Here is an 18,354-nt window from a genome sequence, read left to right as displayed (position 1 = left end):
AAGACCCATTTATCAGGCTGGTGACCACCGGGTGCTGGGGGTTTCACTAGCGGGGAGTGGGGATCCTTACACAGTCTCTCAAAACCTCTCCAATTACTCTCCCAATCTGCTCACTCCTCAGAGATTTGACTGCTCTCTTCAGCAGGCTTGGAAAAAATCCCGGCTGGACACTTGGCATGCTGTTCAAATAATAAATAGTTCATGTAACTCAAAAAATCTCAATCAAAGTCCAACTCCTAAACATCAAGATGAAAAAATACAAAAATAGTGAAATGAATTAAATCCTCGTGCTTTAGTCTCTCCACAAATCTCTATCTCAGTCAGTATCCTTCCCCGTAGCAGAAACAGAAAAGGGAAAAAAAAAGCACACACCTCCTCTTATCTCCTCCAGTGGATAGGAATGGTGATTATATAACATTCCTCCCGTCAAAATAAGTGGAAACGCCAAAAATATTCTCTTCTGCTTCTTCCTTCAGGGAAACCACAGGCCAAACAGTAGCCAAAGCCCATTCCCCTTAGGCAAGGTGAATTCCCTCCTGGAGCTGCAGCAGATCCTCCCAAAAACCCAGCGCTCTTCAAGTAAAATATAATTTAAAACACTTCTCTCTCTCTTTTCTTCTTCTTTCTTTCCACATGGAATATCCTCGATCCACGAAGGCTGAAAAGAAAGAAAACCCTAACTCCATTGTGCAGGCTGTAGGGCCTTCAAGGGTCCTTTGAAAAAACTTTACTCTCCCATCTTCAAGCATTAAAACAAGAGTCACCCACACAATGCTGACGCCTAACCCCAGTTATGTAGAGGGAGTATGACCAATCCCTACACCACAAGGCAGTCCCTTTAGTGTTGACAAAGGGAAAATCACTGTAAGTGAGCAAAGCATTCCTTACATTTAGATTTATATCCCGCACAAAACAAGTGCTCAGAGCGAGTTATAGCATGTACGTTTTATAAAACCACATCTTACCAATAAAACATCACTTTAATGTAAAACATAAAAATAAAATAAAATGAGCATATAAATGTAAAACCAGTGATTAACTATATCATCAGACTCACATCTCATACAAAATTAAACAGAGAATTCTCTTAGTCTGAAAGACTAAGAGTAAGCAACGTTGAATTAAAATCTTTACTGCCTTATGAAGTATCAGATAGCCAAACTTATATGAGTTAATGACTATTTAGCCACATAAATAACTCTGAAAATTACCCTTGATTGAGGGAGCAAATTTAATGAATGTGTGAGATCAGATACAGATGTCAGGCATGATTTATCAAAGATTTTCTTCATAGGCATAGAAAAGGAGAAACATCTGAAATCAGGGAGGTCCATATTCTGCAAGCTGCTGAGAGGGCAAGTTATCTGGATAACTTGTCACGGATCTTCAGTGAAATAAACGTCCCACTGAATATCCCCACTTCAAGTTATCCGTAGGGTATGCTTCCAGAGCGCTTATCACAGTAATGCTGGAGGTGCCCAGGATCTCAGTGTACCACAATCCCAGGTTTAAAAAGGAGGACCCTATTCAGATACTAGGTGGGTGCAAGGGCTTCAGGGTGAGGGGGAGTTTCGGGGGGGGGGGGGGGGGGGGCTGAGGAGGTGGTATATTAAGCAGGGAGGAAGGGGGGCTGGATAGCTGGGCCCAGCCACCACCAATATCTTCATTTATTTTTACATTTCAGGGGGTTGGGGGAGTCCTAGTGAGTAGGTGTGGGGAGGTCAGACTTTTGTGGTAGGGGGTGAGAATCAGGCTGGGAGGCCTGCGGTTGTGTTTATTTTTTTTTAAAGGATTGACAATTGGATATCTTTTGCAGATATCCAGTTAAGTGGCAGGTTATTCGACTACACAAGACCGGATAACTTTAGGCCTGCTAAAGTTATGCCGCTAACTTAGGTCTGGATTCACCAATCTATCGCAGAATGGTGAATCCCGCGAAAACGGGGGGCGGGGGGGCGAAGGGGGGGGGCGGGCCTGCGAAAGTCTTTGCTGCCGGCTTTCGCACCGAATAGCGCCACCATGAAAGGTGGCGCTATTCGGCGCACTACTGGCAACGATAAGGTTACTAACCTTATCGCCGCCAGCGAAGACATCACCACCCCAACTCCTCCCCTCGCCGCCTTGACTCCATCCCCAGCAAGCTAACGCACACAAAAAGGGACTTTTCACGTGCAATAGAAGCTTATCGCACGCAATAAGCCTTTGAAAATGACCCCCTTAGCTAAGTTAGCCAGATAAATTTGACACACCCCTGGAATGCCTCTGAATATGGCAAAACTTGCCATTTAGACAGATAACATGTGAGTTAAATGGCTTTTGAATGTTGACCTCGGTGTGTCATACTGCATGAGAACCCTTTAATAAGAAATTGGCAGCATGTCACTAGTCGTGTTTTATGCAGATGAAATCCAGTGCTTCCTGCCCAGTTTTGCGCTGGGGGTCATTTTCTGTTGCTACACCAATTTGTTTTTCTAATGAGTGGTTTCTGTGCCCTGTCTGTTTCCTTCAGTCGCTGTTTAAAGTTTCTCTTTTATACTTTTTTTCTTCAACTGTTCCATCTTTTTTCTCCTCTTTTTCTCTTTCTTTTCATCCAATAGGGTGAAATGGGAGATCCAGGCATGAAGGTAGGCACGGTATAACCAAAGTTTTTCAAATATTTTGAGAGTAAATTCTATCCAGTTCAAGTTCCAAATCCCCCTTTGGAGCAGGAAGCAGGATTTAAGACAATGTAATAATAAATCTTTGGAATATTGCAAAGAAAGAATGGACAGATTAAGAATGGACAAGTAGGTTGAGATCATATCCAGTCAGAGCTCAAATACAAATCAACCTCTCTATCCCTAAATAGAATAAGGCAAAAACACAACGGGGTAAATATTCAGCCGGGCCGCTGAATATACCCGGATAAGTTAGAGTTAGCCGGATATGTGGTATACGGCTAATTGTAGACCTGCCCTATGGCACACTCCGCTCCTCCCTGGAACACCTACCTCCTGCCTCAGGAGCGTCCCCAATTTACCTGGCTAGATTCTAGCCGGATAATTCATTATCCGGCTAGAATCTAGCCAGATAAGCCTTTTGAATATGCGGCTAAGCCATTTAGATGGATAATTTTCCCATTATTTGTCTAAATGGCTTTTCAATATGTACCCCATTGTATATTAGGGACAACAAAAGAGAAATTCTTATCTTTAAATTTTAATATAGATATTGTAATTGATCTTGAATCTCTCAATATACAAAACTTCTTATATTTTTCATTTAATACTCCTTAATTACCTCAATAGACAAAACTACCCCCATAAATAATCTATCTTACAATTTATTTTGTTGTATCAACACCTCACACATACTCTCATCCACATTCACATATACAAAATATCATTTAAAAATTATATGCCATAAACCCCCAATAGCACTACTAGAAAAAAGTGTTAGTACATGCATCAGACCAATTATACATATGGTATATCATATAAATAAATTCATAATGAGATATTATCTTTTACTTTACTATACTGTTATCTCATGAAGAACAATTTATAACTTTTTCTTTTTAAAAAATGCATAATTTAATTTTTTGCAACCCAATTGGGTAACTCTTTCACTCTTATGATGTAAGTCTGCTTTTATTCTGCAGCACGGATACTGAAGTTTATCCCATTAATGTTTTTCTTCCAGCCCAATTGTTGATTCTTGTATGGCTTTCTTTCTCTCTATGGGGGTTATTTTCCAAGCCACTATAGGCCTTTATCATGACGGTAAGATTTAAATTAGGGGGAGGGGAGGAGTCGGGGCGGAATTAGGGAGGAAATTATGGTAATCGGCGGCGGCACCGCTGCCAGCGATAATGTTTCGAACATTATCACAGGCAATAGCACTGGGAATAGCACCACCTTTTACGGTGGCGCTATGCCTGCGATAGCCTGCAGCCGGCCGCACCGCAGCAGGCAAAACCACACCGCTGTGGTGCGGCCGGCTGCAGGCTATCGCTAAACCGCCCCCTGCTTCGCCCCCTGCCCTCCTATAGCACAGGGTTCATCATTCCGCACAGAATGATGAATCCTGGCCTATGTGAGGTATATCTGCTCTAGTTCTATAGCCCGATTACTGAATCTTGTATTACCCGACACTGAACCATTTCGGCATCTAATGCCTGCATCAGAGGACCGGCCAGTGTACTTTTGTTTTCTGGAAAATTGCACTTGATTTTAAATTGATATTTTTGCAACCACTGGTTGTACAAATAAATGCACTGCAACACGAGAAAGCTCTGAACCATAGCAAATGGTGCCACAGATTTTACTTCTTAAAGTAACAGCATTACCTAGGAATATTTAAAAAAGAAAATATAATGGGCTAGATTCCACGTAAATCACTGGATTCTATATTGTAGCTGAAAAAGACCAACCAGCCCATCCACGCTGTCCAGTTATTAGGATATCACCCCTTATCCAAGACAGTGTCTGTCATTTTCCTCATTTCTATTCCAGCGTCTTGGCCAGGTGAGTGTACACATTTCTCACTTTGGCTCATACATAGGACTTTAAGCAGTTGGAATCCTCCAAATCAGCCAGTATGATTGGTTGATTCATGGTTTCAAGCTTTGCACACGATCCCCCTGCAAATGGCCGCTGTGCCGGAGGCCTCTAGCCACGCCCCCCCCACCCCAGACCATGACGCCCCGCCCCCTCCCTGCCCCTTTCCTGAAGCCCTGGGATTTACATGTGTCCCGGGGTTTTACGCGTGTGGCCGGGCCTTTGAAAATAGGCCCAGTGCGCATAAGGCCACCTACGAGCGTAAATCCCCGGGATTTACGCACGTAGGCCATTTAAAATCTGGCCCTTTTAGTTTTGTGTATTTTATTTATTTAAAACAAAATAAACCTGTAATGATCCACTGGGGTTCATTATCAGTAGTGCCTTCGATTTAACTCCTTTTGCTAGGGACAGATAGGCTAGGAAAGAAGAGGAGACAGCATTCGGTAGAGCTCCTCCCTTTGAGGGTGCTGGGCTGTCCGTCCCCCTAAGTAATAAAAACAGTTCTCTCCTGAGAGCTCTGGGGGCAGTGCAGTTTTGTTTTGAAAGTTAGAGGAGGTGTTTTGAGATTTGCCTCAGTTGGATATTTGAGCCTACCCTCTGCTGACCACTCCTTGGCTGCTGGGTGGTTTTCCGGGTTGTGCCCAGGATAGGGACCCTAGCTGTGGGGTTAAGAACTGATTTGAACTGTGCCATTACTTCATCTGATTCATCTTCAATAAAGTATTTTATGTGGACACTCAGAAAGAGTCTCCTGCGTGTTATTGGCACTACATTTCTCCCAGGGAAAGTAATTACGGAGTCACCCCTGTCACTCTGGGCCCTGAAGGAAGATTGCTTTCCCACCACCAAAAAAGATTCAGGCCCTGGAGAAAGAGACTTGTGCAAGAGCTAGTTTGAACGGATCCAGCCCCATAAGAACTATAAATTCTTTTATGGCCTCTGTATCCACCCAAAGCAGGGATTACAAACTAGGGGTGTGCATTCATTTCCAACGTATTGGTAATCCACAACATATAGGGCCATATTTGTTGTATTTGTGGGGAAGCGAAATGTATCGTGATTCCCCACGAATACAACAAATCTTCACCAAATTATTCGGCCGTCTAAAGGAGCGAATTTAAACAAACCCCCTACCCTCCTGACCCCCCCCCCCCCCAAGACTTACCAAAACTCCCTGGTGGTCCAGCGGGGGCTCCGGGAGCCATCTCCTGCACTCACACCGTTGGCTGCCGGATTTCAAAATGGCACCGATAGCCTTTGACCTTACTATGTCACAGGGGCTACCGGTGCCATTGGTCAGCCCCTGTCACATGGTAGGAGCACAAGATGGCGCCGGCCATCCATTGCTCCTACCATGTGACAGGAGCTGACCAATGGCACCGGTAGCCTCTGTGACATAGTAAGGGCAAAGGCTATCGGTGCCATTTTGAATACCGGCAGCCGACGGTGTGATTGCAGGAGATGGCTCCCGGACCCCCCGCTGGACCACCAGGGAGTTTTGGTAAGTCTTGGGGGGGGGGGGTCAGGAGGGTGAGGGGTTGTAGTTAATTCAATTTTAGCCGGGAAACGAATAAGAATGAACGCATGAACGTATCGGGGGCCCCCCTTGCCGAATGCAACGTATCTGCCCCCCGACGAATACGAATACTGAATGCAACGTATGCCGTCCCTCTGCACATCCCTATTACAAATTAAACAAACGTAAAATAACCGCCCAACCAACTTGTGGGAATAAATTTGCCCTTTGGTGCCCTCCCCCCATGTCTTGCCCCATCCATATCTTTAAATTGGTCAAAATAGGGCAGGAGTGAGCCCCAGGCACTCCTGCCCAGACGGGTGCTGTATTTGAAAATGCGGCTGGCAGCATTGTGAATTTCTGCTTTACAGCAAAATGGTTGTAAGCCTCGTGCATACTTTCAGTGGGTATCTGCACTCTAAGGTTCGAGTCCTGTTCCCATGCCTGACACAATCTCAAAGGGAAATCCCACAGCAGGGGAGGGGAAGCTTTCCCTTTGATAAAGAGCTTGCGGTACCCTGGGTCTAGCTCTTCCATGGGGATTCAAAATTGCCTCATTTATGAATATTCTTTCTAATAATTAGAATTATAAGCTGCACTAAAAAGTGTCTTTGTTTCCTGTAAAATATGGATGTGGGTCAAGTACACAGTAGAAACTTAAATATGATGGCCCATATGTTCTTATTCTCGTTAACATTGATATTACCTGAGTAGTAGTTCCTCTGAAGCAGCTCATTGTATCAGTGTAAACTTTCAAGTTGTAAAGCTCAACTGATTAATCGGTGTCACGTGTACATGGGGAAGGGAATCGGCAATCACATCAATCTCAATTTTCTGAGATATTAAAGGGTGTGATTTATGTATCTTCAGGTAGTTACCATGGAGAATATTAGCAAAGTCTATGGAGGTGAATAGCATGGTTAGCAAAGTGCCTGCCTTCTGTGATGGTGGCCCCGTCTCACTGAACATAGAGTTGTGTGATCTTCTCTATTAATTGACTTCTCAGCCTCTTCTTTGCTAAAATCAAATGTAAGGTCTGAGTCAGATGCTGAGAACGGTCCCGTCTTGGCCTTTCAGCTAAGGTGAAGAGTATGACGGGTTAACATCTTGCTACATGACTCCACAGAGGGCACAAAACTGGGTCAGTGCTACCCACATCAGAAGAATTTAATCTTCCCATTAAAAACAAAACAAAAAAATACTGTCCTTTACTAAGTACCCCTGTTTCTAGTTGTGGAAATAGAACTGCCTCCAAGTGGTGACTGCTACTTCTGCAGCTCTCATAACCCTGGGTGACTTGAAGGAAAGGAGTAAGAGTCTGTAACTGAACTCGTAGGGAGTGGTGCATGTTTCTAATGGCCTACTTTATATTCAACTGATTGATACAGCATGACAGGCTTTCCATTCCATTGCTCACAAGTTGTACAGAACTCAGGGGGAAAAAAAAAATCCTTTACTCATAAGCCTATTACAGAACCAGAGACAAGCAAGAAACAAAACAATCTGTTCTTTTCATTTGTGCTGGAAAAGGACAGCTACTGTGCTCCCCGTGCTCAGGGCAGCCTCCTCCTTTGGAGAGCAGTGAGCCCATAAGTCATACCGTTGGCCTGTACCTAACCCCTGTTTTCTGGGGGACCCGTGTGTCTTTATCGTTTCCCCACCTCCCGACTCTCTTCAGGCCCAGCTCAGTTATTCATAGCCGCATGTTTACAAAGATGCGCTATAGGGACATTTCCACCTTTGTTCTTGGATATCACTTTCTTTTGGCACACTGAAGGTATATAAACGGAAAAACAGAGAGGCTGTGGGATTAGTGAGACAGAATGTAGAAACACTGCAAATAGGAGATTCTCCCCTGTTCCAAAAGAGCTCAGGAATAGTTGTCACCAAGCTAGCAGAACGGAATGTGCAAAGGCGAGTCCCTGCTGTCTCGGAGAGAGAGCGCAGGCTGGAAGGTACAATTCAACCCATCTGCAAGCCAGTTTCTGCTGGTGTACTGAATGGCTCTTGCTCTCCACTGTGCTTGTAACTACCAACTTTTGGTACTGTGTTGTCGGACTTAGCCGGTGATTTAAAGTAAAAAACAAACCTGCCAGGTGTGGAGGGTAGAAAGTCCGTATCTGTAAAACCTCATCTAGCAGTCTAAAGAAAGCCCATTCTGAAACCAATAGGCCCGATGCAGGCTTTTTCAATTAACTGGAGAAAAACCTGCTTCAAAAATCTGAGTCTTTACACCTATTAAAGGTCCATTATCTTTTCATCATCATCATCATCAGAAGAAAAGTATTTGCAGATTGAGTCATTGGTCCCAAATATTTACTGTAGTAAAAGGAATTATTTGGCCACTGTTTAGACTGCTCTTCAGCTCTCCTGAAGATATTTGCCAATACACAGCAATACATCGTAGTCGGGATCCTCTCCACATTGTTTTCCATTCTCCTTTCTTTCTCCTCCAGCCCCCCCAAAAAAAGCTTATGTGGGTTTTATTCCTGTCCTCGAGGACTCTACTGGAAATAATCTTTACTCCGGCTAGCCTTCTGTTTGCCCACGTAGCTCCAATTATATTTTGTGGGGGAAAAAGTGTTTTCTTTTCCTGTCATGGAAAGTCATGGGAGTTGGCCCGTGACACATTATTTTCTTTTACTGTATCCGATTCCATTCTAATGGAAGCAAAAAGAAGTGTCAGGGAAAAGTTCTTTAAAAGACCCGTTTTGCAGCTGTTTCTGGTCACTTTTAAAGAGACAGTAACATGATCTCCAAAGCTCATGGCAGCACTCATCTGTTGGAAAGCAGCACTGACAATCCCAACCTTCTGCATGAGCATCTCAACATGCCATCCATAAGTGTCCCTGCTGGCCTGGCCCCTACTCATGCCTCTTGCTTACAATCGGTGTGGACAGTTGGGACTGCCCCTTGTATGCATGCATTCACAGTCCTGCACCCAGTCTCATCTTTTCTGCAGACACCACTAAGCCTGCCAAAAAATACAAAAGATACCAAAGTGTTAACAATAAAATGAGAATATTTATTATTTTTACAAATAAATTGAAATTAATTTTATATTATTCCCCCTTACCTGGGGGCAGACAGGCAGGAAGGAGACTTCAGAGCATCCTAGCCTAGAATGTACTGTGTCAGCCAATGTATAAGATGGGTGGGTTGTCGAAGGTGGCAGGATGCTTGTAGGAATGGGATGCATTGAGGCACAACCCTCTCTATTACTGTATGACTGCTGGGGATGCAGGGTAGAAGACGCAGTGATAAAGCCCTTATGTGTGTGATAACTGAGGTTCCAGTGGCCAGTATCCTTAGCTTTTCTGGCCTGTGTGGAATGGGGGTATAATATTTTGAGGTCAGGGCAACAATACAAGGGTAGAGGACTGCATGGTGTGGATAACAGAAAAGTGGACGATGTGTCCCTACGTGGAGAGGACAGCTATAGGAGACGGATGCAGAATAGATTGTGTAGATGATTTAATTCTACATACTGATTTTACATGCCAACTTGTCCTTCTGCCCTGTAGCTTGCTAAGGCATTGGCAGTTTGTTTTCAAGGTTTTTAGCATACATGGCAATTCTGATACTTTCCCCATTGATTGCTATGTAGCTGAGGTAAGCAAATATTTCAGTGAGTGCACAGATGAGGCTTTGTGGTGATAAAAATGTGGCCAGGCATTTTAGGATTTTTGGGGCCGATGCAATACAGCGCGCTCAGCCGAGTGCACTGTTTAACTGGCAATTGGACGCGGGTTGTATAAGTGCTACCTAAACCCTTTATGCAATACTAGGATTAGTATGCAATAAGGGGATTAGCGTCTACACAACGCACATCAAACCTGGGGCAAAACTGATAGCGCTCATCACATGCAAATGCATGTTGATGAGGCTATTAGCAAATCATCTGCAATGCCAAAAAAAAATGTGCGCCTAGAGCAGGCATTAATTGCTGAGCACTCTCTAAAGTTGTACAGAAAAGCAGAAAATACTGCTTTTATGTTCGAACAAAATCTTTAAAAAAGTTTAAAACAAGTGCCGGCGATCAGGTTCAGGAAACGGACGCTCAGTTAACACTCAGCGCCCGCTTTCAGTGCATTTTAATTGCATCGGTCCCTTTGTCCTTAAATTGTGCTGATGTGAACATGCTCAGTGCAGTCTACCCGCCCTTTTTTCTGTAAGGGATCGGTCAGCAGAGCGACTTGCATGTCTGAAAAAGGATAATGAGTCTTATTCACAGGCAAACGAAGCAGCTGATGCATCTAATTCATTCTGCAGCTTGAGGTTGAGTAGGCCCAAAATGCTTCACGAAAGGCCTCTTTTTTTTTTTTTTGCCCTGTTTGCCTCTGTGCAGCCCCTTCTTTGACTTTAAAAAGTGAACATTTTATTTGCTGTCCTGATTGAATTCTTATTTGCCTTTGACTGCTTTCCCGTGGTAAAATTAGTGAATAACTACTCTCTCTGTATTGAAAAGAAGAAAGCTGAAATCATCGCTCTTCATGTAGGTGTCTTGGCTGTCCTATAACAGGGCTGTTGTGTTCTGCGGCCGTGGCAGGCCACGACCGTGGTCCCCTACCTGGCCCGCAGCGGCGAGCCACGGCGGGAGCCCCGGGGGAGGGCCCTGATATCGGATCCGTCGCTCCTCGCTGCGGGGGGAGCCGTCCCTGCTCCCCCCTCGCGGCGTCCTGCATCTTTCTCCTCCGCAAGAGAAATCAAAGATGGCCGCCGCCATCTTTAGGAGCGAGGCCGCACCTCCTGTACAGATTTAAAGGGACCTGATCCCTTTAACAAGCCTCACCTGTTCCTGATCAGCCTGAGCAGGGGAAGTATAAAGGGAGACTTTCACTGCTCATTCCCTGACTTGGCAACGTCTCCTGTGAGAGTTGTTTGAGTCTGCTTGCTTCGGTGAGTTCCAGTGTCTTGATTCCTTGTTCCTGTTTCGTCTTGGTGTTCCTGTTTCCTGACCGGATCGGCTAGCGGTGATTCCTGGTATTGACTTCGGATCGGCAAGCAGTGATTCTCTGGTGGGTGACTTTGGACTGGCAAGTGGTGATCCCTCAGTGTGTGACCTCGGACTGGTAAGCGACGACACTCTGGCACTTGACCTTGGAGTTCTTCCTGACCATCGTCTCCAAGGGCCCACCTAAGTCCCAGCAGCCCGGGTTCCTACGGACTCCTCCTGGGGGGACCACGGACTTCCAGTGGCGAAGACACACCTCCGTTCCTTGACGTCTTGACTCTTCGGCCGCCTTCACAGTTGCGCCTGTCTATAGTGCCGAGGGTCAGCTGGTCACATCTTCTGTTCCTGCCTCGCCACCTGACGGGAGAACCTACGGATCTTCCTCCAAGGTATTCCATCCTCCCGTCGGCCCAAGGGTTCACAAGCCTGAGCATAACAAGGGCATCTTGTGCATGCTGCAAAATATGTCCTGTTTTTCCAGAGTCTGCTGCTGAGTGGGACTTTGAGCTACAGTTGGCCTTGTGTTTCACTACTGCAGCTTTCACCGTGGCCAACTACAAAATTCTGAGCACTGGAATATGAGCTGGGGAAAGGCCATCCAATGAAATCTCCTACTCGTCCTCTGACATAGCTGAAGATACTTGGGGACAATTTTCAAAGAGCCTGCATATGTGTAAAGCACATAGGTGCCTTTAGCATATGTACTTGATACCAATTTTCACTGTGAAAGAACATGCATACTTTCTCTTTGATAATAAGCATAATGTACAAGCTCTAAAAGCAGCCCTGTACCTTCTACCCGCTTTTTTCTGTGGGCAGCCAAGAGGTGTAAAATAGTGCGCATATTTGTGAAAAAGTTATGTGCATGCACTATTTACTTCTCCCGATCTAAACACTCTTCTGGGAACACCTCCTCACAGCTCAGATAAAAATACATGTGGCCCAGGCCCTAATTCTGGTCATCTACCTCTATTAAAAAGTCCTTTTACCTAAATGCAATTTTTGTCACTTAACTTCTTCTTTTGATTAATTTGTGCTGATCCATAGGGGTTATAGCATGGTTTCTATCTATTCCAGGCTTCTAAGTAGTGCCCAGTGAACTTAGGGGAACTATGGACCACAGCTACTTTGTGGGAATTGCTAGAGATATCCAGAATGGTAGTACTGAGAATACTTCTGAGAAGGAATGTGAGTACTGATGGGATCTGGTTTGAATAATGACTACAATCACAAGGATATTTGAGAACCAGATTAAGATTTTAGTGCTAAAGGAAGAGGAAATTAAAGTGCATTTAGTTTGGCTCTGCTGTGAATCCTGTGACACATCTTTTCTGGTGGTTTTTATTATTATGAATTGACAGCTGATAACCCCAGAAGAATAAACATTATAATTTTGGCATCCATTGCGTGGGTCTCTAGTTACTTAAATCCAGAGCTATAGGTTCGAGGAGTGTCTCCTTGCCTGAGGAAGCAAAGACTGAGGATTTTGGCTGTGGGTTACAGTCAGATGTCACAGAAGGCTCAGTGTGCTGTGGCGATCAAAAAAGCAAACAGAATGTTAGGAATTATTAGGAAGGGAATGGTTAATAAAAGGATGGGTGTCATAATTCCTCTGTATCGCTCCATGGTGAGACCGCACCTTGAATACTGTGTGCAGTTCTGGTCACCGTATCTCAAAAAAGATATAGTTGCAGTGCTGAAGGTACAGAGAAGGATGACCACAATGATAAAGGGGATGGAACAGCTCCCCTATGAGGAAAGGCTAAAGAAGTTAGGGCTGTTCAGTTTGGAGGGGAGATGCCTGAGGAGGGATATGATGGAGGTCTACAAAATCATGAAAGGACTTGAACAAGTTAATGTAAATCGGTTATTTACTCTCAGGCCGATACAGTAAGGACGCGTAAGAAAGAGTGCGGCAGTGCCGGGCGCACCCTCGTTTGCCGCACGCACAGTTTGGATCACATACCGCTCGATACAGTATTTAAATGAGATGCAAATGCAAGCCGCATCCAAAGCGCGTCCATGAAGCGGTAGGCGTGCGCAGTCCATTTTACTGTATAGAGCGCTATACAGCGCCTATACAGTATCCTGGGTGCGCTGGTACCTGTCATTTCAAATGTCATTTCAATAACATTTGAAATGACAGGTACCAGGAAGTGGATGGTTCTCCTACAGAACCCGCTGCCTTGAGCGCCTGGCACCAGCAAGCCCCAGCAGCCGGCGATCGGAGGCAGGGAGCGCCAAACAAAGCACCCTCCTTCGGACCGGGCAAGAGAGACGAAATTCACGGGCAAACTTTCCCCCCGCCCCCGCTCACCTGCCCTGGCCGCGGCCACGCAAACCCCCAGCAGCAGCAGCAGCAGAAGGGCGTCCATGGGTGCCGGTCTCCCATGCGGGCGCGCTGACAGCTCCGGAGCAGCCCCAGTCCTCTCTCCCCTCCTCCCGAGGCGCGCACCGCGGCTCCCCTGCCTCCCAGGGCAGCCAGCGGCGAGAGCGGCTTCAGCAGCCCGGGGGCGGATCAGGCGCTCCCCATACGAGGCGGCTTCCAGCAGCCTCCGCCGGCGAAGGTGCATGAACACACGCCTGTAAGCGTGTACGTGCAATTTGGGTGCTCAAAGCAGCGAAGGTGCATGAGCGCACGCCGTGACCTGAGCACCCGGCTGGACGTCCGAGGTCACGGCGTGCGCTCATGCACCTTCGCTGCCTTGAGCGCCCGCCTGTGCGTTCAATTTGGGCGCTCAAGGCTCCTATTCAAATTTGGGTCAGGGGTGAGCGCCCCACATCACAAGCTGCAAGATGGAGCTGGGGAGGCAGTGAGCGGCGGAGCGGAGGGAGGGAGGCAGGCGAGCCGGAGCTGCCCCTCATGCAGGAAAGGTAGGGGAGCCGCCGCCCCCCCCTCCCGCTCACACCCCACCCCCCCGGCCCGAGCCCCGGGGGCTCTTCCGCCGGCCCGCCCCCTCCCCGGCCTGGGCTCCGCCGCTCGCCTTTGTGTGGCAGCCGGCGGAATAGGCGGAGAGCCCGGGGCCGCCCTGGCACTCCATGCATTGCACCCGCAGCGAGCGCTGCTGCTGGCACGCCGTGCAGTCGGCTCCAGCAGAATTTCTTTCACCTCGCACTGCTGGGCTGTAACGGTGCCTGAGAGGCAGGCACGCCAGTAAGCTGGGATCCTTTACACTGGCACCACAGGCTAAAAGGTCCTGGCAGAAGTGGGCATCTCTCTCTGATGGGGGAGGGGAGGCAGCTGCCCGCCTATCACTCCAGCCGAGGGCAGCTTTTTTTTTTATCTGGCAATCTTCAGGTTGCCTGCCGATGCAATTCTTTTGGCATGATGAGCTCGCAGTTCAATTCACCGCCTGTACATCCAATTTGGGCGCTCAAGGCAGCGAAGGTGCATGAGCACACGCCGTGACCTCGGACGTCCAGCCGGGCGCTCAGGTCACGGCGTGCGCTCATGCACCTTCGCTGCCTTGAGCGCCCAAATTGCACGTACAGGCGTGCATTCATGCACCTTCGCCGGCGGGGGCTGCTGGAAGCCGCCTCGCATGGGGAGCGCCCGATCCGCCTCGGGCTGCTGAAGCCACTCTCGCCGCTGGCTGCCCCCGGGAGGCAGGGGAGCCGCGGTGCGCGCCTCGGGAGAAGGGGAGAGAGGACTGGGGCTGCTCCGGAGCTGTCAGCGCGCCCGCACGGGAGACCAGCACCCATGGACGCCCTTCTACTGCTGCTGCTGCTGGGGGCTTGCGTGGCTGCGGCCAGGGCAGGTGAGCGGGGGCTGCGGGAAAGTTTGCCCGTGAAATTTCGTCTCTCTCTGCTGGGGCTTGCCTGACGCTTGGCGTGTGGTGTGGTGAACTTAGCCACTTGGGCGGCTAAGTTCACCACTCTAACGCCAGGGTCAGGGTAGGCGGTAAATTAGCAGGTTAAAGACGCGGCAAAACAGCTGGTTAAAAAGGCAATAATCGGGGCGCACGTTACTGTATCGGAGGGAATAGCAAACCCATCGTTTAATTATTATATACATGCTGCGGGTGGAAAGGGATATGCGTCGATTTCAAGAAGCGGTAAGGATTGGTAAAAACGGATAGTGAATCGCGGGTTAGACTTACGCGGCCAAATTGTGCGTACAAAGCGGGTTAGAAACAGGGTAACCGCGGCCGCGCTTTACTGTATCGGCCTGTCTCTCAGATAATAGAAGGACCAGGGGGCATTCCATGAAGTTAGCAAGTAGCTCATTTAAAACAAATCGAAGAAAATTCTTTTTCACTCAACACATAGTTATGCTCTGGAATTCATTGCCAGAGGATATGGCTACAGCAGTTAGTGTAACTGGGTTTAAAAAGTTTGGATAAGTTCCTAGAGGAAAAATCCATAAAAAGCTATTAATTAATAAGCAATAGTAGCTCGTGATTTATTTAATGTTTGGATACTTGCCAGGTACATGTGACTTGGATTGGCCACTGTTGGAAACAGGATGCTGGGCTTGATGGACCCTCAGTTTGACCTCGTATGGCATATCTTATGTTCTTATGCTCTAAGGGAAATGGAGGGTTTACTTTTCCCTGTCCAGCTTGATGAAATATTGCCCTTACCTTTGAGCCAGATTCAGTCCACCATCTACCTCAGTGTTTCCCAATTTTTTCAAGCCTAAGGCACACCGACATTAACAAAAATGTTGTGTGGCACATCAACCTCCACCAGCTAGGCAGTGCGAACATGAAAAGGGTCTATATGGCCAAAAGAAGAGCTAGGGAATCAGTGAAGAGACAGGACAGAGACACATGAACCCAGCACAAGGTAACAGCTTCCTCTATATACAAGTGCAGGAGAAGGGAGAAGTCAGTGTGGTGGGGGCAGCCGACTCAGTTAATTACCTTGGCTGCCACATGTGGATGCCAGATCTCCTTTACTGCTGTTTCTTCCAGACTCAGAGTGAGCCGTATCTTGTGCTCAATGCAAACTCTTTTGCCTTATGCATGTTCTCAGAAACGAGCTACACATGTAAGAACCACCACTGGTGGTGGAAAAAAAGAGTAGCTGAGTGGTTAGCACAATGGGCTGGGAAGCCAGGGTTTAACTTTCTCTTCTCCTACTGACACTGCTTCTGACCTTGGGCAGATCATTTTATCTCCAATTGCCTTCGGTACCCACTTAGATTGGAAGCTCTTTGGAGCAGATACTTATCATACCTGAATATTTATCACCCCGGTGCAGTACTGCATACCTCCACAAGCACTATTAAATTATAAATATTACTATTATGGTGTCTCTTGTTGCTGAAAGATGCTGAGAGAAGAGCTCAGGTGTTGGCCTGGACCTGAATATCAGGCAGTGGTGACTTTCTGCAGCATATCTGATCAGGTCTGAAGGCCCACCACTGTTCCATGGCACACTGGTTGGGAAATATTGATCTACCCTACAAATTCATGATTTTGAACCCACATAGATAGTTGCCAGGATCATATAAACCCAGCATCAGAGACACTTTTTTTTTTATGTGCCCCATTAGGGGGTGACATACATGTGCTACTGAAGACCATGCGTATTTTTAACTGGCCAGAGGAGGGCAATTTTTAGAGCAGCCAATTTACCGGGCTAAATTTATATTTACCTGTGTGAAAGGCTTTAAACATTGTCCTCAGGCCCATGACCTTTTCAGTTGGGTTTCTCAATTCCCATGGCCTGTCTGCTTAGTTAAGGGTGGAACACCCCCTCTCGCCGTTCATGACAGACATCCTCATTAACTATTTTTAATTCTTATATTAACTACAGAGTTGTGGAATTTCTTTTGCTTTTTATTTATTTTATTTTGTGGGAAAGGCTGCGGTCTTGTGGTGAGATCACTGAGCTACTAATCCGAAGACTTGCTAATGTTAGCCACCCGGCTCATTAGTCACACAAAAAAAACATTTGTAATTCTGGGTTCTTGTTAAAGGGGGACAGGATAAATCTCTGTTAATTCTTCATGTGAATTGGGACACTGGCACATGATACTCCAGCTGTTTTTCTCTCCAAATAATACGCAGCACACTGGATTTTTCTGGTTTTCAAAACAGTCTCTTTACTGAAAAAAAAAAATGTATAGCAATGAAAATATTTATAGCAGACTGTTCAGGCACTGTTCTCTGCTCCATCAGAGATAGGGCAGGACAAGGTTACAGAAGAACATCACAGTTCAGTGCCAACTTGTCCACATTAGCTTGCTCATTGAATTGTTGGTAGATATATCCAACCATTCTCCACTGCAGGAGACCTTTGATGTTGAAAATATCTTTGCTTGCTGCAGCAGTTCCCTGTGCTCTTCTTGTCAGTTCACTTTTCCCTGAAAGTTTCTTTCTGTCTTTGAAAGGGCATTGACGTACGTAGAGCTGGGAAATTATCCTGGCTTTAGGACAAACTCCTTTCTCTCAAATCACAGGACTCCTTTCTCAATGGAATCCCAAACTCAGCTCCTTTGTCTCTGCTATAGACGAGAACCTTCTAACTTCTTTCTTCCTCTCTCAGGAACTTCACAAGACCTGAAAAGCTCCTGTTGTCCAGGAGGAAGACCAGAGTCGTAGCCAGGCAATTTGGCACCTGCACCCTCACCCATTACACAATATATAAGTTGGGAAACACTGTTAGATGTTTGTACAGCAATGCCCAAAACTGGTTCAAGGTATTAGGTGCCCTAAGCAGACCTTACAGCCTTGCAGCCCCTCCACACAATTTAAAATGATGCATTTATAACAAATTTTACATGAAAAATGATATTCAACGTACAGTCTTCAGAAGTAAATATATCACTTACAATATGTATATTATATTTACATGCACTGCTCTGGTGCCAACCAGAAGTTCTGCAATAAAGCAAAAGATACTTGGAACCCATTGTTGTTTGGTGGACCCCTGGCCAAGACAAGGTTGGTGCTACCTCCAAGGGAAGGCCTCTGTAGGTCCTCGTCGTCGGAAGGCAGCTTCAGGAGAGAAGACCCAACAGGACCTTCTCCTATACCAGCCCTCATTCCCCGCAGGTTGAGCCCTTGGGTACCTGGGCCGGCAGGACTTAGGCGCGGGTCTCTCGGAGAAACCAATCCCAGGAAGAGGAAGGTCGGAGCGAAGTCAGACGGACCAGAGGCCAGGGTAGGCAGCAGATGAGAGGAACGAGGCACAGTCCAAGAGTCGGGGCAGATGGCAAACACGGAGAGTCGGAAGACAAGCAGATGGTCGGGGCAGGCAGCAAACAAGCAGAATCCGGAGACGAAGCAGGGTCAGAGCCAGGAGAGCAATCCGAGAGGGTGAGGAGCGAGGATGAGGACCGGGAGCAGGAAACAGGAATGCAGAAACCAGGAATAGGAATCAGGAACGCAGGA

At 46.8% G+C, this 18,354-nt stretch overlaps 1 protein-coding gene across 1 annotated transcript in view; it reads left to right on the top strand.

The window, feature by feature from the left end:
* COL13A1 (collagen type XIII alpha 1 chain) overlaps nt 1-18,354 on the top strand; it is a 578,485-nt gene that overhangs the window by 351,497 nt on the left and 208,634 nt on the right. Inside the window, exon 21 of the mRNA XM_029610690.1 lies at nt 2,598-2,624. Within this exon, the coding sequence (XP_029466550.1) occupies nt 2,598-2,624 (27 nt within the window). The remainder of the gene's footprint in view (nt 1-2,597; nt 2,625-18,354) is intronic.

The sequence above is a fragment of the Rhinatrema bivittatum genome, chromosome 7 (assembly GCF_901001135.1).
Source record: "Rhinatrema bivittatum chromosome 7, aRhiBiv1.1, whole genome shotgun sequence".
In the NCBI taxonomy this organism is placed as follows: domain Eukaryota; kingdom Metazoa; phylum Chordata; class Amphibia; order Gymnophiona; family Rhinatrematidae; genus Rhinatrema; species Rhinatrema bivittatum.
Note: the sequence above shows the minus strand (reverse complement) of the source record. Positions and strands in the feature narration are given on the sequence as shown.